At 47.3% G+C, this 25,991-nt stretch overlaps 2 protein-coding genes across 6 annotated transcripts in view; both read right to left on the bottom strand.

The window, feature by feature from the left end:
- LOC144938276 (grainyhead-like protein 2 homolog) overlaps window positions 1-1,769 on the bottom strand; it is a 68,119-nt gene extending 66,350 nt beyond the window's left edge. For all 4 annotated transcript variants that reach the window (XM_078866148.1, XM_078866157.1, XM_078866166.1 and 1 more), the window contains exon 1: window positions 1,475-1,769. In XM_078866148.1, the coding sequence (XP_078722274.1) occupies window positions 1,475-1,497 (23 nt within the window). In that variant the 5' untranslated portion in view covers window positions 1,498-1,769. The remainder of the gene's footprint in view (window positions 1-1,474) is intronic.
- A 3,145-nt stretch (window positions 1,770-4,914) lies between these two features.
- Window positions 4,915-24,399, bottom strand: TAF1B (TATA-box binding protein associated factor, RNA polymerase I subunit B). 2 transcript variants are annotated; one of them, XM_078873262.1, is made up of 15 exons: window positions 24,124-24,399; window positions 22,037-22,135; window positions 20,341-20,434; window positions 20,129-20,226; window positions 19,517-19,618; window positions 19,014-19,146; window positions 17,584-17,737; window positions 16,880-16,979; window positions 15,610-15,757; window positions 14,030-14,207; window positions 13,023-13,066; window positions 12,251-12,338; window positions 11,415-11,488; window positions 10,695-10,893; window positions 4,915-9,111 (listed from the first exon to the last, which is right to left on the bottom strand). In XM_078873262.1, exons 1-15 carry the CDS (start codon window positions 24,136-24,138, stop codon window positions 8,973-8,975), a joined length of 1,665 nt encoding a protein of 554 aa, XP_078729388.1. In that variant the 5' UTR covers window positions 24,139-24,399; the 3' UTR covers window positions 4,915-8,972. The 2 variants fall into 2 exon arrangements, with proteins under 2 accessions (XP_078729388.1, XP_078729397.1); XM_078873271.1 differs by lacking the exons at window positions 22,037-22,135; window positions 24,124-24,399 and adding an exon at window positions 21,909-22,013.
- Between the last annotated feature and the right edge of the window lie 1,592 nt (window positions 24,400-25,991).

Genomic DNA, 25,991 nt, shown 5'->3' with positions numbered 1-25,991 from the left:
CTACTGTGGAATATAACGTGGTCACAAACACAGGTACAAACACCTATCTACTAACCTATACACGGTGGTATATAACTTGTGTACCATAACACAGGTACAAACACATCAACCATATACTCTAACGACGATACTATACTGTGGTATATACAACTTGGCATCATAGCATCGTCACATACACATCATATACAGTCCTGAGGCTACGATCGTACCACAAAGGCTACACACACACAACATGCACACCCTGCAGCCCCATACACCCCCCCCCCCCAACATACCAGATCACTGGGTCCTTTCTGTACTCTAAGTATGTAACTTATAGCACGACGTTATGTTCACTTGGACGCAAATACACAACGCTTTGTGTCTCGGTGAGGCTTCCATGTATTAATACAGGTCCAATGTTACTGCAACAGGATGCACAAGCCAAGCACACACACACAAACACATTGTGGTCTATACACAGGTACACACACCTATATACCAGTCAGCTTTGAAGTACAAACACAAATGTGTGTATCATATACACGGAATGGTTGTCCAGTACTTGTACATCAGGTCTACTCAGCCATGTTACTCACAGGCTAATACGCTAAATAGGTTAGGAACACACACAAAGAGACATACACACACAGGCAGACCAACAAACACAGAACACTACTAGCACACACACACCATCAACACACACCACCACGATTCCAGCAAACACACCTATACAGACCACCACAGCACAGAAGACACCTACACAGACCACCAACTCCAACAAACACACAGACCACCACCACAGCACAAAGACATGTACACAGACCACCAACTCCAACAAACACACAGACCACCACCACCACAGCACACAAAAAACATACACAGACCACCACCGCCACCCCAGTACACACAGAGACCACAACCACCACCCAACATCAACTCCAACACACACACAGACCACCATCAACACACACAGAGACCACCAACCAACTCCAACACAGACCACCACCAACACACACAGAGACCACCAACCAACACCAACTCCAACACACACACACAGACTAACACCACCAACCAACACCAATTCCAACACACAGAGACCACCACCACTACTAACCAACATGAACTCCAACACATACACACAGACCACCACCAACCAACATCAACTCCAACACACAGACCACCACCACCAACTCCAACACACACACAGAGACCACCACTACTAACCAACACACACAGACCACCACCACGACCACCATCAACCAACATCAACACACACACAGAGACCACCAACCAACACCAACCCCAACACACACACAGAGACCACCACCACCACCGTCGCCCGATCCTCTCGCTGCCGACGAAAGGCAAACAACTAAAAAATTCGAAGGGGGCCCAACGCAGCGCACGGGCTAAAGTTGACTCTCTCCACCTCCACGCGGCACCGAACCGGTTAAGCGAGAGCCAGACACACAAGCTCAACAACTCCACTTACTTGTCCGAGTCCGGTTGTGCCATTTTGCGAAGCTGCACCACCGCAGTAAAACTGGACTTTCCCGTCTGGAGGGTAAAACCAGCCGCCGCCACTCGGCGAGTTCCACCTGGGTGGAATCAACCCCCCCTCTGTGTGTGTGTGTGTGTCTCTCTCTCCTCTATAGGTCCCTCCCCACACAGGTGTGTCCTTTCTGTGCAACAGGTAAGTCGTTCGGGCCGGGCCAGTAACTTCCTTGCCCACCCCTTGGTTTGCAGATTTAGTTGGGAGTTTGCTGTCCTTTTAAAACAAAATTCTGGGGAGGTGGGTGGCTTCTTGAAAGACAAATTCTACTTTGGTAAGATACGAATGACTTCGAACAAGAAGAAGAAAAAAAACCCCGTGTGTGCGTGTCTGATCGGTTTGTCTTCGGTGGTTTGTTGCGGAGAGAAGAGGCGAAATAATGAATTAAAAGTTTGGCCAGGTAAGCGCAGTCGTAAAGGCATTCGCTCCCCCATTGGCTACAGGTGAGCGCATCACGCCTGTGTGACGTCATCGGGCCAGAGTGCTGGGCCCGTGGTGGCACTATGGGGGATGATGATTCCACGTGAGTTGCAGTTGTTAGTCACGCATGGAGGTTGGGTTGGAAGGAGGTGTTTGGCTTTCATGTGGTTTTGGGGATGGTGGAGCGAGCAGCAAAGGATGAGTGGTGAGATGGTGAATTTGTGTTACTTGGCTAGAGCATAACTGTATTAATCATCAAATCAGAGAGGATTAGCTTCAGCATCACCAGCATCATTAGCATCTTCGGCATCACCATAAGCTTCACCGTTAGCATGAGAATGTCCATAATCATCATCAGCAGCAGCATCGTCATAATCAGAAATTGCAGCAGTAGTATTACCATCAGACTCGACACATTCGTCAATACCAATGCCTTAAAAGGAACAAAATAAGATTGAGGTCAAAGACCGTTCATGTCGAGTTTGGTGTAATTGTGTACAAATTGTATGGACTACCGTTACCATCGTCATCGGTAGTAGTATCGACAGCAGCATAATAAGTAGTGTCGGTGTCATGAGCAGCAACGTATTGGTATAATTAGCCGTGATTTATCCACAGCTGGATGAAGGCTTCCCCAAGTTTGTCGCCATTCTTTACGGTCCTGCAATGCAAGTTTATTATTGCTCCTGTACACGAGCTCTCATCTCATCCACAGCATCAGTAGACTCATTGGCGGTAGAATCATCATCACTTTGGGGTCGATAAACTTATTACTATGTGGCCAGGCTCCATAGCGGAGTGCAAGAAATTCATCATGAGCAGCTGTTGTGTTAAAATTGAGGCAAACAACATCAGAACGTGGAACTTTCACCGTTTTGTGTGGGGAAACGGTGGCTGTTGCACAGTTTTGAAGTATACTCTTAGGTTTTTTCGGTAAAGTCACGTAGGTAAAAATTAAAATTAATAAAAGTAAAATAATAAAAGTAAAATAAGTAACATTTTATTAATTTTAATTTATTTTTTTACCTACGTAACTTTACCGAAAAAACCTAAGAGTACGAATCCTTGCAGTCACGAAAGCTTCAAATCTGAAACAGTTTTGAAGGTTTAAACTCGAGGTCCGTCGCAGAAACGTGGAATGCCCACCACGTGCTTATCCTTGCCTTAGCAAGCTTGTGAGCAGATGCTGTTATGTAATTGCATGTTCCCTGAATGTGTTACTACTGTAACGCCAGTGGTGGCGGATTTGTAACGTGAGAGCCTTTGCTGTACATTGAATGGACTGTCGTCTATTTTACCAGGTGAGCAGCGAGAGAACCGCTTCGGGTATCGACGTTCGATTTCAAAAAAGACCTGTAACAATTGAAGTGTAAAAAAAAAAGTTTATAAAATTAATAATGGCGAAAACATGACTCTCAATAATACATGTTTTACTATCGACAGCTATAAAACAATCGTGCAACACGTGACCTTCAAATGAGGGCGAATGGGGTGATGCAAGGGGTAAGTATTAAATAAAAACAACACCCAAAGTTGAGATTACAAAGCATACGAGTCTCGTGAGGGTGCTGCGTTGAGATGTTTGGTCAATTCCGTTCATGAATATTTTGGAATGTATTTGGAACATGTGGAGAACACCACACATGTACGAGGGGATATGGGCCAAGGTTCTTCAGATTACTGCAATAATCCATTGTTGCACCGCCACCTCCTGGCCATAATGTGGATAAAATGCCTCCCTGTTGAAACCAGGATTGAGCATTTGTCATCTAATTTGTCAGAGCTGAGCCAGTGATGTAAATTCCACATTCTCACGGCGAGGGCCACTCGACAGGATTGTAAATGTTGTGGGTTTACTCTCCAACACACCGATGTGCTGTACTAGTAACGAATTGGCATGTTTTGTTTATGTGACAAACTTTACCAATTGGCTGTATCGGGTGGTGGTGTTTTTAACGATATTTACGCGATCTCACCCAAAACACCTCGATGCACTCGACATGAATTCACGTTTTGGTTATGAACGCTCGTGGGATTTGGGCCATGACTATGGCAGAATTGATGCCTCGATTCGTTGAATATAGATTCTCAGGCTCAAAACACCAAATTGCGGGAGTTCAAATGTTCAATTTAGATACATGTACGGCATCGCACACAATCGGTTAACATGATCCCAATAAGCACTAAAACAACGAATCCATTCTTGAATAAAAACGTGGCCTCAGTGCAACATTCATTCATTCGCTGGGAGAGCAGCAGAACGTTTCTCCGAATCGCGACATTTTTTCACAATCTCTTATTCTACAGCGAAGGGCGCACTTTGGTAATGGAATTATCAGGCAATTGGAGTGGGAATCAAACCATGAACTCTGTGCTAAGTAGCTCGGTGCAATACCCATACGTGTTAAATTGTAACACCCCAATGCGTAATTCTCCTGAAATAGTCTGGAGACTCTGGGAGGCCTCGCTGGATAAATAATGATATACGGCACACACTATATACACAAAGTGTAAACAAGACTGCTACTTGCACGAAAACCCGTAACACGCACACCCATGTAGCACCCCCTATGGGTCTTGACGACCCCTTGACAGCAACAGATCTGGGGGCAGTAGGTTGCACCGAGATGATCTGCAGTAAAATACTTTGAATAACTTCTTTCGCACCGTACGTAGCCAGGTACGTAGCCAGGTGCGGAGGAAGGACGCCAAACTGAACGCAAAAAGCTGTTCAAAAGGAATTGGTTTTCAACTTGTATTTAGAAGCGCATATCTCCAAGTGGATTTCTAAACTATTGGCAATTTATGGACACTCTTCGATTAACGAAATCGAATCTCCGCGTTAATGACAATTCACACGGCACGAGATGCTCAGCACCCGGGAGGCAGCGTCAAACATCCGCGACTGGAGATGTGACAAAGAGCTTAATAGCTCATCAGATTCCTCCTCCAGTCTAAATCAGAGCTGATTTTCAGCAACGAGGTCCAATCACATCCAAACGGTAATGTAAAATACTGAAATGAGTATCTACTGAATGCTAGTCTCAAGTTTTGCAGTCGCATTTTAGACGACCAATTCAATGTGAACCCAGCCAACTCTTGGGAAGCGAAGCAGCAATGAGCATAATCAGCACTTGGACGGGCGACCACCGTGGCTTTCCAAATGGAACTTCTTTCGCACCGCACGTAGCCAACCGTGCCACAATCGAAGGTCTGGCCAGAAGGCAGTGTTGAGCGTTACTCTGCAGCAGTACGCATGGGTTTCTCTCCCACGTGGCACACTTCAATGGAACCAGCCCGACCGAAAGTCTCGAGACTGTGGAGGCTGTTTTCACGGGTAAATAAATCGCCACCGTTATTTTCACATTGGTCATGAAACTGGCCTTTGCTCTTCGTCGTATTATATAAACCTTCGCACCAAAGCCAGCACACGTTTTAGGTTGATACAGGAACCGTTGCCACATTCGTTTACTACCATAAAAAAACACTTTTATTCCGACAGCTATGGAGTATACACGCACACGGCAACTTTGATTTCTCCAAAATCAAGCGAAAACTGGGCTCCTTTGTCAAGACTTTTGATATAAATAAATAAACATGACAGTGGGAATTTTAGTGACTTAGGCAACGGCGGATTAGCCACACACATGCACCCAAAACAATGTTAAAGCCTCTAGCCGTGCGATGTGATCCCTATGAAAACACTTGTTGTTCTGGTTGGCAGTGGCGATAGTGACAAATCGGTCTCCAAGCACAAACCGTATTTTGAAAACAGCACTGCGGGGAGGGTGTGTGTATGTGCTCACTAAGTCAATGCCCTACTGCCTTGGGGTTTTTGTGTCTGTAAAATCATACGGACGGGGTTTCTCTCTTTTTGTTGTTGTACATAACCACTTGCACTATTGACATGCGCGTTTGTTAAACTATCCAAATAAAAACAAAGGGAATGAACGATGGCTACTTGTTGTCGCTGTCACGTTCGTAAAATATGTGCATGGACGCGACCCGTGCTGAAACATGGTCTCTGTGCAGCTCGATTGACCGGGAGAAGTTCAAACTACACTGGTTGATCTTAGACCTTTTAGGAATACAGGGATGAGATTGTTTTCAAGTACAAGTGTGATAATCAACACCCCGACGATTTTTGCAATTCAGGCTAGCAATTTGATTCAATAATCAATTCTATTTTAACACTGGTGAATGCAGTGGTCACTAGTTATGGTATCTGCCACGGGAACCTACTACATACAGCACCGAGTTAGAAAAACATTGATCATTACACACACAATGCGAATATTGTGAATGGGTATTAATCGAATCATTGATGCGTCTTTACACCCCGACTGTGTAACCAGTTAAAAGCCCAATGAGACCGAAAGTCTCTTGCAAAGGAGACCTGGCACATGGGAAACGAAGTAAACTTTCCACATGTCATTATCACTGCCTTAACACGAAATATATAACAGACTGACAAGAAGGACAATGGCCCTTCTTCACAGCACCGAGGGCATAGGTCGACTTGGAGTTTGGAGGTCACCACTTTAGTCTGTAGTGCCCAAGGGAGATCTACTTGTGACACGGGCATCGAGCTAACCAACTTCAAAACACTACAAATCCCCTCGCACCCATAACATCACCATTTTAAGTTTTCCGTTTAATTAAAATGTCTTGTTGGTTAACGACTTGTTTTGCGCAAGAGATTACTTTTTTCCATGCAAGGACAAGGCAGGCATCTTGCCAGCTGGAAACAAAATATATTGCCATTAACAACACTGCCCAGTAAAAAGGGGGACCAGTGCCTCGGAGATTAGTCTGATTTAACCAAGCGTATCCTCAGGCCAGTCTCAAGGCGCTCTTTTTCCGATGAGTCGTTCTCGAGACGTTTGGCCAATTTTTTTTAATCTTTTACGTGCGAACGAGGAAACCGCACCTCGTGATGGATAAGAGGGAGAATAACTCGCATAGCTGCACAAAGATAAGTTCAGCAAGCCACTCGCGAGACAACCTTGCAGGCCGGGGAGTACCAACCCCAGCCTCCTGAATGCTCGACGACGACGACTGCGCAGCAATGGTACATTCCAAATTACTGTACAGTATTAGTATTTGTTCCCAAGCGAGTGCGGCTACACAGACAAGGGGTTATTTACTTTGAAACGTTGCACTGATGAATAGGGGTGTGGCATCTTTCAAAGGAGCAAAAAAAAGGTTTTGTGGTTCTAAATGTACACTGTATGTATGTATACATGAATGCTTGTGCACACAAGCATACACACACAGAGAACCTTATACAGACGGCAGGAGAAAGTGCTGTTAGCGAGCACATATTAGGCCGGCTTTGCACACAAGGTGGTGGTGCCAGCAGCAGACAAACCCCACCGTCACCACTTTGTATGGGGTACCCATTCGGGGCTGAGTTAACCTAGTGGAGGCCAGGCGCATTCAAAGAGAAATGCAATCCTGCGTGAGCTGCACACTGCTCGGGTCTCTTTATGGTAGACATGCTTCTCGTCGAGGGAACGTGGAATTTCCACTCCTTGGCTTTGGGCAGCCAACGGATATAGGAGCAGTGAGCAAGATGTCGAGTTAAGCAGAAGGCTGCGAGTACAAATCCTGGTCTGAGATTGACCCATCATCCGTACGGGATTAATACAATCTGTACCACGTTGTGGCAAGTGAAGTGGCTATGAATTAGACCTGCCTCTGCTGTAGGAATGTGGAATTTACACCACTGGTTCAGGGCTGCGGTGGCGAGATGTGATCTTCCTCCCCTGGGGTGCAGGAGGTCTTCGGTTAGATTTCGACCGCGACGCTTATATATTTGGAGTTTTAATGTTCTCCCTGTAGTCGTGTGGCTTCATCTCCGGGTTTTCCCTCCACATTTAGAAACATGCATTTAGACTATTTTTGCTGCTATACGTTTCCACATAAGCCACTTCTTTTTGCTATAATTTGTGTCCAGGTTCGCTTATGAAAAAGAGCTTCATAGCTGTGAGCTTCACCTGTTAAAATACAAGTTTTAGTTTATAGTTTAGTTTAAGTACCACCACACGCTCGTATAAGCAGGAAACGACGCTGACGTGTTTGAAACGATAAACAGGAGGTGGGTGTTTGGAGGCCGGGCAGCTGAGGGGGTCAGAATGGCTGTGTTGGAGACACCAAGAGTTGGCATTTCACCCGCCCGCGATTAGGCCGGGTTCTCAAGTGTAGCGCAATCGTGGATCTCAAGCCCAGTCACCAACAATTCCACGCAAGAATAACTTAACGCTGCACCTTCAAGATCTAAAAATGAAATGTTTTATGACCTTGCAACACTCTTTGCAGGGAACATAAAAAGGCATGCATGCCCCCTCGTGTGGATGAGAGGCTGCTGACGAACCTGAGGAAGTAGTTCTGATGTTATCTTCCGGGCTCATTCTCTGAAACAAGGTGGTCGACTGCTCACTGCCAGAACACCTTATCATCATCAGCCATGCTTAATCCACTGCTGGACGAAGGCCTCTTTCCAGGCTGTTGCCACCTCTCAGTATCCTGCGCTAATAACACATTTACCTAGCACTTTGCACACGAACTGAGCTCATTGGTCCATCTCCACGGTCGGAGATGCCCCCCTCGGACGCGTTCTCTTCCTCGATGCCGATGTTGCAGCCGGAATATACTTGCGAGATGTCACATGGAAAGGACGACGAACGGTGGGAAGTGGGGGGCAAGTTTTGGTGTTAACTAGCTCGTCTGGTATGCAGGAGGTCGTGGGTTCGATCCCAACCCCTGACGATGCCTGCATATTTGTTGCATGTCTCTCTCCCCGTGGTCACGTGGAATCTTTCTCCAGGTGCTCCGGTTTTTCACTCCACATTTCGAATGTGCGTTTAGAGTCCTTGGCTGCTTTAAATGTCCACATGATAAGCCACTTCATTGAGCTATCATTTGTGGCCAGGTCACTTCTGAAAAAGAGCGACATAACTTAGTGGGCCTCACCTGATAAAATAAAAAGTTCATAGAGTGTTTAATAATTTGGCCACTAGCGCTGCCTGGGCAGCGCGCGCACGGCCGGCAGCAACTTCTTCTCGATAGAGCGCACCGCGCCGAGGAGGTCGCTCTGCTCGGCCCCCAGCATCGATGCCGTCACCTCCAGCACAAAGCGGAAGCTGTGGGGAAGCCTGGGGGGTCACACACGTCGAGAGGGGGGGGGGGGGGCGACAGCCAGAAGTGAGCATCATGCATCAAAAACTTCAGATGTTCCAAACCAAGTGCCAAAGCAATGTCCTCAATGCAAATGTGCTGCTGATGGGGGAAATCATAACCTGTTCCCCCCTTACAGAAGCGAAGGCGACATCGTCTGACAGCAAGATGGGCCTGGGTTCGAGTCCCGATTTGGGGGGCCTTTCTGTTTCGAGTTTGTATGTTCTCCCCATGTCCTCCACGAGTTTCCTCCGGGTTCTCTGCTTTGCCCGAATAACTTAAAAACCCACACACAATGCAACTGGCATTGGCAAAGACATTCCAATGCTGAACAATTACCCACAAATGACTCAACTGGAATTACATAACGATAAATTGTCACCCCCAAATATGAAAGCTTGGCAGAATCCTCCTGGAGTCTTGAGTCTCTGTGAGGCTTTCCTAGGTAAGCAAGCGCTATAATAATGGTTGGGGCACATCCTACACATGGACAGTACACGGGCATGAGCCTGCAAGCACAACGCAGGCTGAGCAAACACTGCAGAAGACGTCACTAAACAAGCTGCTTCGATGCTGCTCACGAAGGTGCTGGTATTAATTCAGGTTGGAATGCAATGCGAGTGGCAGGCGACCTGGTTGTGGGGTCGATGGCACCCTCGGGGTCTATCCTATTATTCGTGTTTCCTCTCGCAAACCACTCCCTTTTATACGGGCGGCGAAGCACAGATAAACGCGGATGATCGCCCAAATTTTCCGCCACTGTCAAATCACTCGGATGACAGCAGAAACCTTCCTGCTCACAACGCGACTTGGCACGGATCAATCGGCGGCACGGATAAGGATGGATAAGGATGGATAATCGGCCAACTGTTAGGACGAGATTTGCTCTGCCAGCAATACCGGCGCTGGGAATTAGCTGAGAAGGGGTCAAATGTTAAGTGATGCCCACGGGCGAGTGGGTTGTTGCCACAGCATGGGCGGCACCTCCATCCCACAGGGGTGGGTGGGTGGGTGGGAGGGAGAACTGGCATCTACTGCATAGATGGGTTGGGAAATGTTTTCGAATTTGGAAAATATGGACATTGACACCGGTACACAATAGCCTACTCTTAAGAGTGACATCACAGGATCTTTAATATCAACTTTGAAGCAGGCGGCACGCAGAATATTACTGTTAATACGCCCGCAGTAATAACCAGGGCGACTAACAGGATGCCAACCACGAACCTCTGCAACAAGCAGCGAACGCGCTACCGCTGGGCCATGTCCTCACCCATGACCAGGGATCGGCAAACAAAATAACAGGAGCCATTTTATTCGAATACGGTAAAAAAAACTCAATATGTCAAGAGCCGCAATGTGAATATGATGCGGTGGATCCTTAATATATAATGTCACGAAGCAGTCCTTAAAGAGCCGCATTCGGCTCCAGAGCTGCAAGTTGCCAACCCCTGCCCGCCCATGACAATGGGCTGTGGGCTATTTTTCCTCCTGGGCCTGGAAAGTTGGGGGTCCATGGCTCCACAGCGCCACTTCCCGTGTCCGAAGTTCCCCCACGTACCCATGTTTCCCAGGCTGGCGGGGCGTGCTCCAGTAGCGTCCGCTGCTCACAACGCATCTCTTGAGGCGTTTGTCCATCACGCCAACGACGGCGTGGCCGTAAAAACGCGACGCCGAGTCAGCGCCAGGCCCCGGCGCCTCCTGCTGCTCCACTCCGGCCAGCGAGCGCCGCACCTGGTGCTCCAGGTCCAGCGCCAACTCTGTGCCGGGGTGGGGGGTGGGGGGGGGGCGGGCCGGTAATCCCACAATGCACTGCACATCGTCAAGTGCCCTGACCGCAGCACTACTGGGCCGGGAGTTGTCACCCGGTTCACATCATTGGTGAGTTACATCTAAACCTGTTCTGGGCACCATTTTCACCAATATGCCTTGACCGGCAAGGAGAAGCATGGTCATGACAGGCATTGCGTCGGTAGCCCCTCATCCAGCAGTGGATTGACACACGACTGTAAATGGTTACTTGTTATTATCTGGCCAGGTGGCTCCGTGGTAAAGCGAGTGGCCCGCAATCGGAAGGTTGCGAGTTCAGATCCTGTTTCGAGGTTGACGCAGCCCATTGTCCCTGCTGGAACCGATAAACAGAAGACAACTCTGTTGTGGGGAAGAAGTCAATGGTAGTTGTCTTCTGGATAAACTCGCCCCTGCCATAGGAATATGGAATATCTACAATTGGCTCAGGAGTATGGTGATGACTTGCTGTTGCTGCTACTAAGTGACTCACTCTGCCTTTTGGCGCACATGCAGTGGTAGCTGCGGGAGCTGTAGTAGAACGTACGGCTTTGCACCCAGGACCGCCTAAAAAACGACAACAACACACGGACACATTAACCCCGATGCAGACGTCCCTCGACTTGCAATGCAATTACAGGCAACAGCAAAATGAGGCCGAGTCTATTTTTCAAGGGAGAACTGCGAAGCGAATAAAATACGGAACACATTTGGATAAAACAAATATCGAAGGCCGGTTGCAATGCTGAGCAGTATAGGAAAGCCTTCGATTCGTACAACGTTTAACAAGTCTGCAGGATGAACTCTATAAACGGCGGTTAATATGACCAAAGCTGGCTAATTGTAAAACGAAGCAAGGGGCATGGTCCCAACAGCACTTCCATTCGTACCGTCTAGCAACAAGTCTACCTGTCTGCATCACGAGATGCCATCGCACAAGCGTTTCACAGGTACAAGTTTGACTGTTTAGTCTCACGCCGCACCCAGACTGGAAGGAAGGCATGTAAAGATGCACGGTAGTAGAGAAGCAGCACCCTTCCGGATGCATACAAACATCCAAGCAGCATTTTTATAGATGCAACGATGCGGAAAAGCAGAGGAGCAGCACGCTTCTGGATAAAGAGATGGAGAGAATGAGCACGCTTCTGGACACAGAGAAGCAGAGAAGAGAGAAGTAGCACGTTTCCGGATGCAGAGGACCAGCACGCTTCTTTCTGGATGCAGAGTAGCAGCACGTTTCCAGACACGAAGAAGCAGAGGGGCAAGCATGCCAGCGAGGCAGCGTGGGCCGCGGGTGCGGTTGGCCGTCGCGACATCACGTGACCTCACCCGGAGCTGACACGGGCCTCGGCGTCGCGCTCTCGGCTGGCGAGAGCTGTCGCCGCGCGGCACCAATCGTCGAAGCAAAACCACGGCTCTGTGCAGCAACGACAGAAGCAAGCCTTGGGCTCGCCGATTACGCTCGACTCTCACGCACGCAATGACTTAAGTGAATCAGATTGCAGGTTTTATTTGTCAGCAGCAAGGGCCCGATGAGCTGCTAGGCTTTATTTAAAGGGCGTCCTGCGACTGTACAGATGTTGTACAGTACACAGCTCTTAGTTACAATCACAGCGACAATGGTCACAATATAAACAGTAAGTACCGGCTGTACATGTTACGGGAATAGAGAACCAGTTGTAAATGTAAAGAAAACAAAACATTTTATGGACAAAAAATAAATGAATACATTTAATTTAGGAAAGCAAACACAATCAATAACCGAGAACTCTACGTGTAATCCACACAAACTTGGGCTCACGCTTCTCTGCGGATTTATTATAACTACATCTGTGAAGGAACCTGAGTTCTCGGAGCAAACGGAGGTTTCTCACGGCCGGCAACGATTGAATTCCCAAATATATTGTGATGGGCATTCCAAAACGAGGGAGCAGCCACATTTTTCACAGACGACATGCAAATTATATCAGAATTATTAAAAACAATGTCCACAACCAACACGGCATGGGAAAGCATTCATCCAGCCATGGATTTACAAGGGGGTTGTATAAAAATGTTGTATGCATGCCCTGAACCCATGACCCCAGGAACTTCCACGTACCTCCTGGCTTGGCAGGGAGCTTTCTCACGGCTCTCGATATTTTCCTGGTTGAAAGCACAAAGCGTCAGCCCCCACACAAAAACACCAGAGCGTGAGGGTGACGGTTAGTGTTGGGCGTTCGGCCTAGGGTCACTGTTAATGTTTCATATCAGGGGTAGGGTTAGTGCAAGTGTCAGTTTGCACATTCACGGTTAGGACTAGCGGAGATGGTTGTGTGGGCTCGAGGTTTAGAACACAGACCTGATAGGCACCGATGAGATCATCATGGGTTATAATCTGGGAAGCCGCTATTACCAAAGTAGTCAGTTAATGGCCTTCGCCCGGTCAGCAATGACTGCACAAAAAAGACAATGAAGATTTTTTTCCTTCTTCAAATTTCCAGATCCGAGAATCAAAGCGATGTTTGGCTCGTCAGCCCAAGAAATTGCACGTGGAAAAGTGCCGTGCACCTCGCGTGGATACGACGTGACTTGAAGGGTTCTCAGAGGTAGTTCTGCGACATTAGCTTCCACGAGCTGCTCTTGTAACACACAGGGGTGATGCATCACGGCTCTACGAGAATTCTGAATGTGCACTACATCTCATGACATTGTGCCAATAGCACAGGTGAGATTAGATTGCTAAACTAAACAATTTGTATTTTACCAGGTCAAGCCAAGAGCTATTAGTTATTTTTCAGAAGCGACCTGGTCACAAATGATAGCTAAACAAAATGCCTTAAGAGGAAATTTATAGCAGCCAAATACCCCAAACGCATGTTTCTAAATGCGGAGGGGAAAAATCAGAGGACCCGGAGAAAAATCCACGAGACCACGAGGAGAACACACAAACTCAAAATATACAGGCATCGTCAGGGTCGGGATCGAACTCGCAACCTCCTGCATACCTGGCGAGGAAGATAACATCTTATTATCGGGGGCGTGGGCTGAAGGAACGTAAAAAATTATTTGAAAAAGAGCCATGTTTTACAGATGCTAGTGCCGATGAATAAAGGCGGCAGGACGCACCACTCCGTGCAGTCGTCGAGCACCAACAGCAGCTTGAGCGCCACCAGGATACTCGCCACCGCCACCAGCTCCAGCCGCAGCGTCTCCCAGCGTCGCGCCGTGGGGTCAAAGGTCAGCCGAGAGGGAATGAGCAACTGTGGCAAGGCCATCACCCAGCAGCACCAGGGCAGCAGCGAGTCTGCAGGGGAGCACAGCAGGGGTAAGCGGACACATGCCACCGCCTTCACGCACGAGCAACAATATCGATGAGCAGGAAATTCGCCTCCATATATATTCGTGCCACCACATATTTGAAAAAAAAGTCTATTGTACATTCCATCATCAGCCAGCATGGGCTTGTGGGAATGGATAATATCAGCAACACTGGTTCAATACAAGCAATACTTCTGAAATTGTGCATCTAAACATCGAGCCATTCACCAACACAGAGTTTCCTTGTGTTGAACCACTGCTGCAGAAAATGCACTCTGAGAAGGTAGTGTGGCTGAAGAATTGTATGCGCATGGATCACGAGGGGATGTGTGGTGCACACGTGCATATGCTGTGCCCAAGGGTTACGTTTGACCACGTGGTAGGCATGCTACAATTTACTTCTCCTCCTCCGTCAGCAATTCTATGAATTGTCACGATTCGGAATTGTGAATCAATTATAAAAAAAAATAATGATTGGATTGTTTTGATGTTTGTTTTATAAAGATTATTTCGCTTCATTAGCTAAAGTGTAACAATGACATATGCTATTCATAACATTTGCATAAACGGTCATTAGTCGATTCTCAAACGCACGATTAAATCTCCGTATCATGAGTTTAGGAATACATTTTTAACAAATTAGATTCGAGAACACGCAAAGGTGTAGTTGCTCACAAACAGCAGGAAGGCACAACTCCCCCCTCATGCACTGCACGCGTGTCACATGACCACCACATCACATGTACGATGCACTCAGCCTTGTCTCAGCCACCAGCGCGAAAAAGCATGATCGTACGGAAGTATTGTTGTTTAATTCTAGATTTGAAGTTTTCGTGACTGCAAGGGTCCATACTCTTTGGTTTTTCGGTAAAGTCACATAGGTAAAAAATAAAATAAAAATAAATTAAATCACGACGTTTCAGAGGCAACACAAGCTTCCGTCTTCTAAGAGGAGGCAACACAATCTTCCGTCTTCAGGCAATTTTGCTGTGACGGTGCCACCTGAAGACGGAAGCTTGTGTTGCCTCCAAAGAGTATTGTTGTTTAGGCCGCAAACTGCAAAACAGTTCAAAATGTCGTCGTCCCATCGGTCAGTAGAGAAATAACGAGCCTGGTCTACGCCCGTCTCTTGGTACCGGGCAGGCTGAGGCGGTGCAGGAAGCTCGCTGTGAGCACGTGTGGGTGCCTGAACACTGTGGTTGTTGTGGTTGGTGTTGTGGTCATTGTTGTGATTGTTATGGTGGTGGTACCGTGCAGGTCTAGGTGGTGCAGGAAGCTCGCTGTGAGCGCATGTGGATGTGTGACCACTGTGGTTGTTGTGGTCATTGTTGTGGTCATTGTTGTGGTCATTGTTGTGGTCATTGTTGTGATTGCTATGGTCGTGGTACCGGGAAGGCAGAGGCGATGGAGGAAGCTCGCGACGAGCGCATGTGGGTGCACGATGCTTCGCTCCGTCACCTCGGGGAAGCACGGCAGCTCGAGGAACTCAGCGAGGAGCTGAGACTCGCGCAGGACTAGTCGGTAGCGGGGCAACCACTACTCACAGGGATACAGGGACAGGTGGACATGAGGACCAGGGGACAGGGTGACATGGGAACAGGGAATACATGGAAAGGGGATCGTTAAGTAGGTAATAAGGTAGTTATGTGGGTTGGGAGCCAGGCAGTGTTGAGATGTATGCATGTTAGGCAGTGGGTAGGTAGGTAGGTAGACAGCCACCATTTAAACCACGAGGCAACACAATGCCACACACACACAATCTTTGGCAAGGGAAACCTGAACTGTAAAGAAAATACGCAAACTCGAGACGAGATGAAGTGTTTACGTCCCGAATGCTGACACAAGGCCAATGAATCACGCGTTAAGAACCCCACGCCTACATTGTGCCGAGTCTATTTGCGCTGTTGCTGCTGCTGCTGTCAGCTTCATGTCTCAACTCTCAACGGCAGTGCGGGCTTTTCCCTCCAAACACAATCGCGCCAAAACACCATTGTGAGGCTGCTGCGCGTGCGACCACCAAACACGCACCCAACGTGTCCAAACTTTTGTCGCCCACCCCACCCCACCAACGCAAACAGCCCCGTCGCTATGACCACCGCGACCAGAGAGGGGCGGCCAAAGAGGGGCAAGCTCGCCGCGTGGCGCATACTCGGCAACACGAAGGCTGCGGTTGCTGGCACCTCACTGCCGCCTAGGGGTCGTAACGCGAAACGTCGCGTCCAGCGCTGGGCGAGGTGCCGCGCCGCTCGCAAGCCTCAGCACTCAATCGAGCAGAAAATCACCCGGGCGAGTTTTTTTTTGTACTCTTAGGTTTTGTCGGTAAAGTCACGTAGGTAAAAATAAATAATAAAAATGAAATAATAGAAATAATAATAAATAAAATTATAAACCACGACGTTTTGGAGGCAACACAAGTCTCCGTCATCAGGTGGGACCGTCACAGCTAGCTCACTTGACTTTACCGACTTGACTTTACCGAAAAAACCTAAGAGTATGAATCCTTGCAGTCACGAAAGCTTCAAATCTAGAATTTTTTTGTAGTGGGAATCATGAATTTTAAATCGCGGCTCAATGCCCCGTATGTTTAAGATCTGACGATGGGAAAGAGGCGACCGCACGCTCGCCGCCCCAGGGAGGGCTCGCCATGCCAAGTCTTACAGTCGGTCTGAAGAAACGAGTATCATGACCATAGATCTTCATCTCCTCGGGGAAGCTCTCAAAGGCGCTGGCGTAGGGCACAGTGCCACACCTCACGAGCCTGCGCACACACACGGAGACAAAGATCCCCCGTAGAGCCTAACGGGCTGCTGGGGCAAGTGCTGCTCACGAGCACCTGTGAAGGCCGGCACAGAGGGTAGGTGGTCAACACCACGCTGGGCTGAATTTTAAGGGCCTGGGGTAGGACTGTGACTGCTGCTGTGGAACTTTAAGTAGACTTGGGTGAGGATTGTGTGGCTCCAGAATAGACATTGTACATTTTTATTTTATTTTACCAGGTAAGGCCCACTGAGCTATATAGCTCCTTTTCAGAAGTGAACGGCCCACAAATGATAGCTCAACAAAGTGGCTTGTCACGTGGAATAGCAGCCAAATACTCTGAACGCATGTTTCTCAATGTGGAGGGAAAAATCGGAGGACTTGAAGAAAATCCAAGCGAACACAGGGAGAACATGCAAACTCCGAATATACAGGCATCGTCAGGGTCGGGATCGAACCCACAACCTCCTGTATACCAGGCGGAGTAGTTAACATCTCGCCACCGTGGCGCTTTGAGGGCCTTGAATCGATTATAAAGTTGGGGAGATGCCCGGGTGAGATTCTGGCCCCCCCGGTGAGGTCATCCCCGGTCACGTGATGCACACCTCAGCAGGTCAAGCAGGGTGGGCGGCTGGCGCAGCCACATCAGGGCCAGGTGGCAGAAGGCGAGCGAGAGGGAGAGGTGAAGGTCTTCCACGCGGCCGCTGTGGGACAGCAGCTTTCCATCCACCGAGCCCATCTTAGTCTCGCACTCATCGCCTGCGCAGCGTCGTTCATGGCACAATTCGGCAGACGATAGCGTCAAGCCCTCGTGTAATAGCAGTAGTGCGAACAGGATATATACGTGCGTCAATGAGGGTTTATCGCGGTTCAGTCATCCCAGCCGGTTAGTTCAAAACACCTCAGGCTGACCCCACGACCTCATGTCAGCGAAGCCTTTGACACTTCACGTGGACTTAAAGTACACCTAGCCTGGCACAAGGGCTTTGGTGACGTCACTGCCACTTCGTGGCGAATGGCAGCTGCTGCTGTTTCTGGATTGCGGTTCACTCAGTGTATTTTAAAAAAAATACAATCTTCACGAGCTCGAGACTTAATTACAAAGATCCTACAACAAAATCACCTTGAATCTCGTCAGATTTGCTACGGCATAGCATATGCTTCTGTGTGGTGTCAAAGTATACGCCACTAAGTGATACATACCGGCTTTACCGACAATTCCCATGGTGTTATCTTTGAGGGATGGAAAGGTTGCTTTTGTAATTCACATTTCCATAAAAAAATATGTAAATGCACGAACATATAGCAACATAAGATATTTATTAATCAATAGCTTATTGATAGAATGAAACAAATACTGTTTATTTTGTCATCTCATATTGAAGTATTTTCATTTCAAAACAGGGAAATGCAGGGTCCATACATATACGCTGTAAATTACGGAAGTTCTATGCTAATCCCTTTCATTCGTACGCCATTTGAGAAGCAACTTGCAAAGTGTTTTAGCTGTGCGTTGAGTCTGGTAATCCAATCGATGGCATCAGGAGTTGTTTAATGTATACGCGTTGGTGCCTCCAGTGTAAGCGTAGTATAATGGGCAGTGGTCGGCTATGTGATTAACAGATCGCACTTCACCACATTCACAATAGGGGCCCATTCTTGCATGTTATATTTGTGAAGAAACATCCACAAATGCGGTATGTGCTATGAATGCGATTAAGCGGAAACCCGTTGCCGTATATTTAGGCTGAAGCCGGGCAATTAAATATTCGCTGTGACATTGAAGACTAATGAGGCAAAAAAAAAAACATTAAAAAAACCGGGATGGTCAAAATTAGACGAATAAGAAACGATTCTCCAACGGAATTGTGATAACCAGTCGTGACCATCTACGCGGGAGTGAAATCGTCACGTGCCTGCCCAACAGACGTGCGTGTATGCGAGCCATTTGGTTTTTTGGGCCGTCTTCCTTTACGTCTCTCCAGCGCTGCGAGTGAAAGCCTCTCCAGCGCCGGCGCGTTGGCAAAAGACTCACCAGAGGAGTGGCCGCTGCCGACATCACCACTTGTGGCGTCGCTCTGGGACGACCAGGCGGAGAAGGAGTTCAGGCTCGTCATCTCCAGGTCAATGGGGTTCACGCTCAGTTCACTGCCGCTATCCACCGGGCTCTGAGGCACGCGGACACAGAAACGTGCGAGATGTAAACTAGTGAAACAAAAGCAATGGCTCAATAGCTCGGTGGACGATTGGTGTGGTCATGTTGGAGACACAAAGGCCAAATCCACAGACTTAACTATTTGTTTCAAGACTCAGTTCTCAGGCTTAGAAATTCTCAGAATTATGTTTGCATCTTGGGTTTAAACCTTGTGTTTTTTTGTGTCCTGCATCTTAGACTTAGGTCCTGAGTTTCGGGTTTAGCCCTTAAGGTTTATGCTTAACCTTCCATTGTAGGCTACGGCCTTCAGTCTAAAGCCCTGTTTGAAGTTTTGGCCTCGCCTCTTAGGCCTGGGCCTAATGCCGGGGCTGTGCCGATCATACCGTCATTGGGGGCTTAGCAGGGGCTTCACTCTCCCCGGGTTCCACATATGCCCTGGCCGTGTACTGCAGGTAGCGCCTCCACATGTGCAGCAGAAGATCATCCTACAACGACAGCAACCGTCATTCACTATAGGTCTTGGCCAGGCTTGGTGCATTAGCGATAGTTATACAAATTGTTGGTGCAAATGCTGTTAAAGAGCCCCTATGAAGGTGCGCAAGCACACAAGGGGGTGGGTGGCCAGCACCAGACCCAGCCACCTTTTTCTCCCAACTGGTGATATTTACACATCATACCAGGTACTCATTTGAGGCTGAATCAGCATAGGACTAGTTTAGACAATCATCACTGATGTTGGCCTTGAGCAGGAATCAAGCCCGGGTCGCCAGGATTGTAGCACAGCACGCTAACCGCTACACAAACACTTCCCACACATAATCATACAGACATATGGTATGGTAGGTAACCGGAGAACTCAAAAGAAACACATGGAGAACAGGGGGAGAACGAATATACACACTCCACACAGAAAGGTGCCAGAGAAGGGAATCGAACCCAGACCATTGTCACTCTGAAGCAACAAGTGTTACCACTGCATCACCGAGCTGCCTTACCTTGAGGCGAGCATTTACGCCCAACGCTTGCAGGGCATCTGCCTGCATGCACAGCACCATTTGAAAGCCTTCGCACGTGTACCACGTGTAGCTGCGCCCTGCACACAAAGCGGAGGCAGGGCTGTGGTTTGCGCGTGGTGTGGAGCTTGAGCACGCATAATAAACACTGTGACAGCAGCAGCAGCAGTGTCAAGATGTGCCTACACTCGTACCAGATTTGTCCTTTCCCCTGATGCCCTTGCTGATGGTGATGACTTTGGCCGAGGAGTCAAAGTAGGCACTGGGGTCATCGCATTCCAGCACCTTCTGCTCACAGTCACAAACGTCCATGTACTTAGCAACTCACAGCCACAACTTACACTGAAACTGCATGTAAAAATATTGTCTTGTTTGCAATTTTACGTCGAGTGTTAATGCGATGGCGCTTTGAGTGGCAGATTTGTGCCAGAAAGGTGCGACATTGGTAAACAAAAATAAAATTGACTTGACTTGCTCACAACTGTGATCACATGATCGCACGTGTCGAGAAGGTTGCGTGATTACTGAATTCGAAAAGCAACAATTCACACCTCCCAAGATTGGACGAACTGTCACGTATTCCTAGTCACGATTCAATTCTGCTTCTTTCGTGTTTCGTTTCTTATTCCGACAGTTGAATTAGAGGAATCGCAACGGTGCCATCTCAGCCCTCTTCGTCACCTGGCCACCTCGACAGCCGTGTAATTGCTGTATGTAATGGTCACATCTGTCCTTACATGTGTAGCTATGACAGGGGTCGGCAACCTTCGGCTCCGGAGACGCACGCGGATTTTTAAGCACCGCTTGGTGACGTGCCGTTATTTATTCAGGACCACTGTTTCGTATTCATGTGCATTGCGGCTCTTGAAATATTGAATTTCTTACCGAATCCTCTTCTTGTTATTTTGGTTGCCGACCCCTGAGCGATGACCACAGGTGTGCCCGGCTATTGCAGCTATCAGCTCTAATTCTGATCACGGGTGTAGGGAGTCTACACATGCATTTAAGATCATTTAGATTATTACATGCTTTTATTTAACTCTGTTGTCATATCCTCAAATCTTGTAACTAAATTTTTGCCCACTTCCCAATGTGCTATTGACTGCAAACTTGGTATAGGTATGTCATACTGATGACAACACTATATTCTATCATTAAAAAATAATATTTTTAAACAATCTTTTTACGGGTACAATTGTCCACGCTCAACTCACGTTGGCTGTAAATCATCACGGTCCCTGACGTTATGGCAAGCTTCGGGGAACCACTTCCTGGAGTCGTGGAGTTCTGCCTTTACTCGTACGGTACATTCTAGATTTTAAGCTTTCGTGACTGCAAGGATTCATACTCTTAGGTTTTTTTCCGGTAAAGTCACATAGGTAAAATAATAAAATAATAAATGAAAATAACTAGTGAATCACAAGTGATTTAATAGAGTTATTTTTGTATTTTTACCTACGTGACTTTACCTAAAAAAACCTAAGAGTATCATACGGTACATTTCATTAAAGCGTGTTTTTTTAAATAAGTATTTTTTTATATTTTATTTTGCTGCTATAAATGTCCAAATCATAAGCCACTTTGTTCAGCTATCATTTGTGGCCAGGTAGCGTCTGAAAAATAAGTTAATACCTCAGTCGTCTTTGCCTCATAGGATGGGGATGGTTCAGTTTTATTTGCATGTTTGTGGGTGATTTGTTGACCTTTCTTGTACTTTGCACGATCATGTTTTTTCTATTATTTGTTGTTGTAACGTTCTTACCCCGTGCACCTACTGGACATCTGTGAAAAAGAGCTTTACAGCTCATCGGATTCCTCCAGTATAAATATTCTGATTCTGTAGCCAAGTGAGCACGGGCGAGGAGACGCGGCGCTGTCGGCCCCGCTTACGTCCGCCACGGTGTTGCACGACTTGCAGTAGAAGCTCCTCTCGTCCGTGATGCCCCAGTTCACGTCCTGACACACGACGCAGCACTCCGTGTACGAATTCTGCAGCCACAAACACCGTGCGGGGTCCGAGCGTTGAAGCCGACTCGGCACAATTAATATTAACGATTTGCCCCCCCGAGTTTAGACTTCTGCCCCCTGAGGTTATAATTCTGCCCCCCCCCCCCGAGTTCAGAAATCTGCTCCCTCCCTCCATCTGTCCTGTCAACTCCCTATCCCCATGGGACCCTAAGCCAATACGTTTCAAAGACAATGCATATATTATCAGGGCATGTTTTTTGCATATTTTGTCACAATTATGTGTGGTTAATGCAGACTTGATGCCTTGCAAAAGGTTTATATTTGGTGTTTGAACATCTGAACACCTGTTTTATTGCCAGAAAGGGAAAAAACCTATTCATATCTTTCATACCCATCCCTCCCTGTTCAAGTCCAGGCTCAAGACTTCCTCTCTCTCTGTCCATGACTTAACTCTCGAATTTTAAAAATTATATAGCTTATAAATAGGCCGTATATTCCCTCGTACGTCCAATTTTTGTTTACATCTTCAGATGCGGCGGTTGCCTTTACGATTCAGATAAATCCAAATTATATCGCATTCCTGTCAGCCCGTACGGTCTGCCCGTATTCTTGTACAGGGAATTTGAGTTTTCAGGTCCATACGGCGTACAGCCGTTTCAATACGGGCACATTTTTTGGCTATTTGCTTGTGTTAATCCCTTGTGATGATGGGACGTTGTAGGATGAACGTTGATATTTTTAATGACCAATAAGGTCTGAATTGGTCTGCAATAAGGTAGTCACTGATAACAATTAGGGGTTGACAGGTCTGCATTTGCTGCGTTTGAACAGAATTACACACGGTTGCCGGGACAATAACAAACACATTTCAAGTTACATAGAAAACAATTAACACGTGTCTTGAATTGAGGACGGTTACATAAACTTTGGAAAAGAGACGACTGAACGGAAATCTACAATCTGCAAGCAGTGGGGCGAGTGAGTGGTGGTTGCGTTGTTGAGACCTGGTGCGGTGTGTAAACATCACTGGGAAGACAAAGGCGGTCGGGCGAGGGGCTGACCACACACCCCCCTCGTGTGCCTTGCCGGCCTTCATTAAGTGCTCGCTAACAGCACTTGCCCCAACAGTCTGCGAGAGGCTATCCGGGGGGGATCTTTGTATTTGTTTTTTGCAGTGTGGTGGGTGATGGTTGAACAACGCAGTATGGATGAGACCAAACGGTGTCTAAACTCAACTTTTTTTGTTATTTTACCAGGTAAATGCCCACTGAGCTATACAGAACTTTTTCAGAAGCGACCTGGCCACAAATGACAGCTCAACGAAGCGACTAATCATCACGTGGAAATGCATCGCAGCCAATTACCCTGGAACGCATGAGCATTTGGCTGAGAGAGAGGCACGCAAACTCCAAATACACATTCTAGATTTGAAGCTTTCGTGACTGCAAGGATTCATACTCTTAGGTTTTCTCGGTAAAGTCACGTAAGGTAAAAAAAAATAAAAGAAATAAACTATTATTTTATTTCTATTTTTTTTACCTACGTGACAAACAGGCACAATTCAAAAAAAATGTGTTATATTATTTTATTTCTATTATTTCTTTATTTTTACCTACGTAACAGGCACAATTCAAAATAATAAAAAGAAAATAATAGAAATAAAATAAAAGTAACATATTATTTCTATTATTATTTATATATTTTTTTACCTACGTGACTTTACCGAAAAAACCTAAGAGTATGAATCCAAATACACAGCAGGCGTCAAGGTTCGAACCCACGACCTCCTCGCATTCCAAGCGAGGTAGTTGACAACTGGCCCAGCGCCGTTCGATCCCAGTCGTCCACGTGCGAGGAGGGATCAGTGGAGTGGGCACACGTGGCAGTCGTCGCTGTTATTGTTGCTGTTGTTAGTGTTGCTCTTGTTATTGTTGCTTGTTGTTATTGTTACTATCGCCGCGACTGCTGAAGTTCGCGAATGTGCCCCGGAGGCCCGGAATCTCACTCACCGCGTCGTCGTGCATGACTCCGGCTCTGCGCTCTGCTCCACGTGCGCTCTAAGGCGCCGGCAGGATAACACGCAGCGACTTGGCACACTATGAGAGAGGGGGGAGGGAGGTACAGCTGATGGGGGCCTCTGCCGGTCATCTCAGTCAGCCGGGTCTGTCCCGTGACCCTTCCACACTTCACGCGAGAGCCTCAAGGTGCACCTAGCCTGGCACATGGCGCGTCCTTGCCCATGCATGGTCGTGTGGATCGTCAAATCGACGGAATTTGGATCGATTCCCCGCAGTCGATCCGATAGCCAGCTTCAAAGTCGATAATTTGCGGGTTAATCGCTGCGTCGATACCATTGGCAATCGATCCATGGATCGAGTAATCCCCATTGGTTAGTGTGATCCCCTCCCTCCTCTTTGTTGATTGGCTAACTGCATTATATACTCTTGGTTCTTTCGGTAAAGTCACGTAGGTAAAAAATGCAATTAAAATAAAACAATAAAAATCACGACGTTTCGGAGGCAACACAAGTCTCCGTCATCAGGTGGGACCGTCACAGCCAGATTAGCTGCATCAAGTGAATTAAGTGCATTAATTGTATCGCAGCGCTGTAATTGGCTGGGTGAGACGATGTACCCCAGGTGTGAGGCCGTGGTTAAGTGAAGTAAAGAAATTCCAATTGGCAATTCCAATTCACCCCCCTCCACCCTACATGTGGCAATTATCGAATCACGCCCTGAAAGCCGGCGTAGGGAGAGGCACTCAATCGGCACTGGGCCGATCCAAGGGTTGTACATCAATACATCGACCAGCATATATCGATGCCGTTTATTCGGAGACAATATCAATTAAAAAAGTTAATAGAAATTCCGATATCTTTTTAATCACACTATTGTCATTGATTTGAGGTAATGGTGAAAAATATGGAATTTTGTAAAATATACCGTATAAAGTTTGTTTTATATTAACATTCTTGTTATTTTTCTTCTATCTATGTACGTGACTTTACCGAAAGATCCAAAGAGTACATTAGCATAAGTTACAATACAGTACACGTTTTAAGAGTGCTAATGCGTCTTCCCTCACAGGGTTTGTGTGCACCTGCTGTAAAAGCGCAGCCCTGCAATTGCTCGCTCACGCGACCGCTGACGAAAAGTTCCTCCACTCGGAGGGAGCTCAAAACGAAGGCCTCTCAATTATGTTTTGGCCTAAACCTTCCACACCCACCAGAGACCTCTTGCAAAATAACAACCGGCTCCACGTGTTATCATTCCACGAGTCGTCGCCCAACGGGTCACGTGAGTCCTCTCAGCCAATCAGCTGCGCCCTAGTCGGCACATGGCGGACCCCTGGGGGCGGCCATGTTAAGTTATTCTTTGGTTCTTTAGGTAAAGTCACGTAGATAAGTTCACAGAAAATAACAAACTACAACGTTTCCATCGCAACACAAGCGTTCGTCATCAGGAAGTGAAAACGTGGTAGTTTGTTATTTTCTTTTACCGAAAGACCCAAAGAATATTAATTCCTGCAGTCATGAAAACTGCGACTTCAGCAGTTTCTTCTTGCTGTGGTTGTCCCACCTGATGACAATTGCTTGTGTTGCGATCGAAACGTCGTGATTTGTTTTATTTTATTTCTAACGACGTGACTTTACCGAAAGAACCAAATAGTATGAGTTGTTTTGGGTCAACCCCCTTCACTGATTGGTTGAGTGGTTTCGAGGGAGGAGTCCTGCCCGCATGACGCCATTGGTCCGTTTGCCCATAAAAGGAAATGAGGGCGTGGATCTAAGGGAAGGGGGCGGTATAACCTGCTGTGATTGGCTCTTACCAATCACGTGGACTTGCGAGGGAGGAGTCGGGCCCGCGTGACGCCATTG

This window comes from Lampetra fluviatilis, chromosome 2 (assembly GCF_964198595.1).
Source record: "Lampetra fluviatilis chromosome 2, kcLamFluv1.1, whole genome shotgun sequence".
In the NCBI taxonomy this organism is placed as follows: Eukaryota; Metazoa; Chordata; class Hyperoartia; order Petromyzontiformes; family Petromyzontidae; genus Lampetra; species Lampetra fluviatilis.
Note: the sequence above shows the minus strand (reverse complement) of the source record. Positions and strands in the feature narration are given on the sequence as shown.

Bases quoted from the DNA above. Each gene is read 5' to 3' on its own strand.
- TAF1B (XM_078873262.1), bottom strand. The intron at 11,489-12,250 runs GTGAGGTCACGT...GTCGTTTTTTAG, and splicing joins GAGGCCCGTGTCAGCTCCGG to GCGGTCCTGGGTGCAAAGCC. The intron at 10,894-11,414 runs GTGAGTCACTTA...ACCCCGGCACAG, and splicing joins CATGTGCGCCAAAAGGCAGA to AGTTGGCGCTGGACCTGGAG.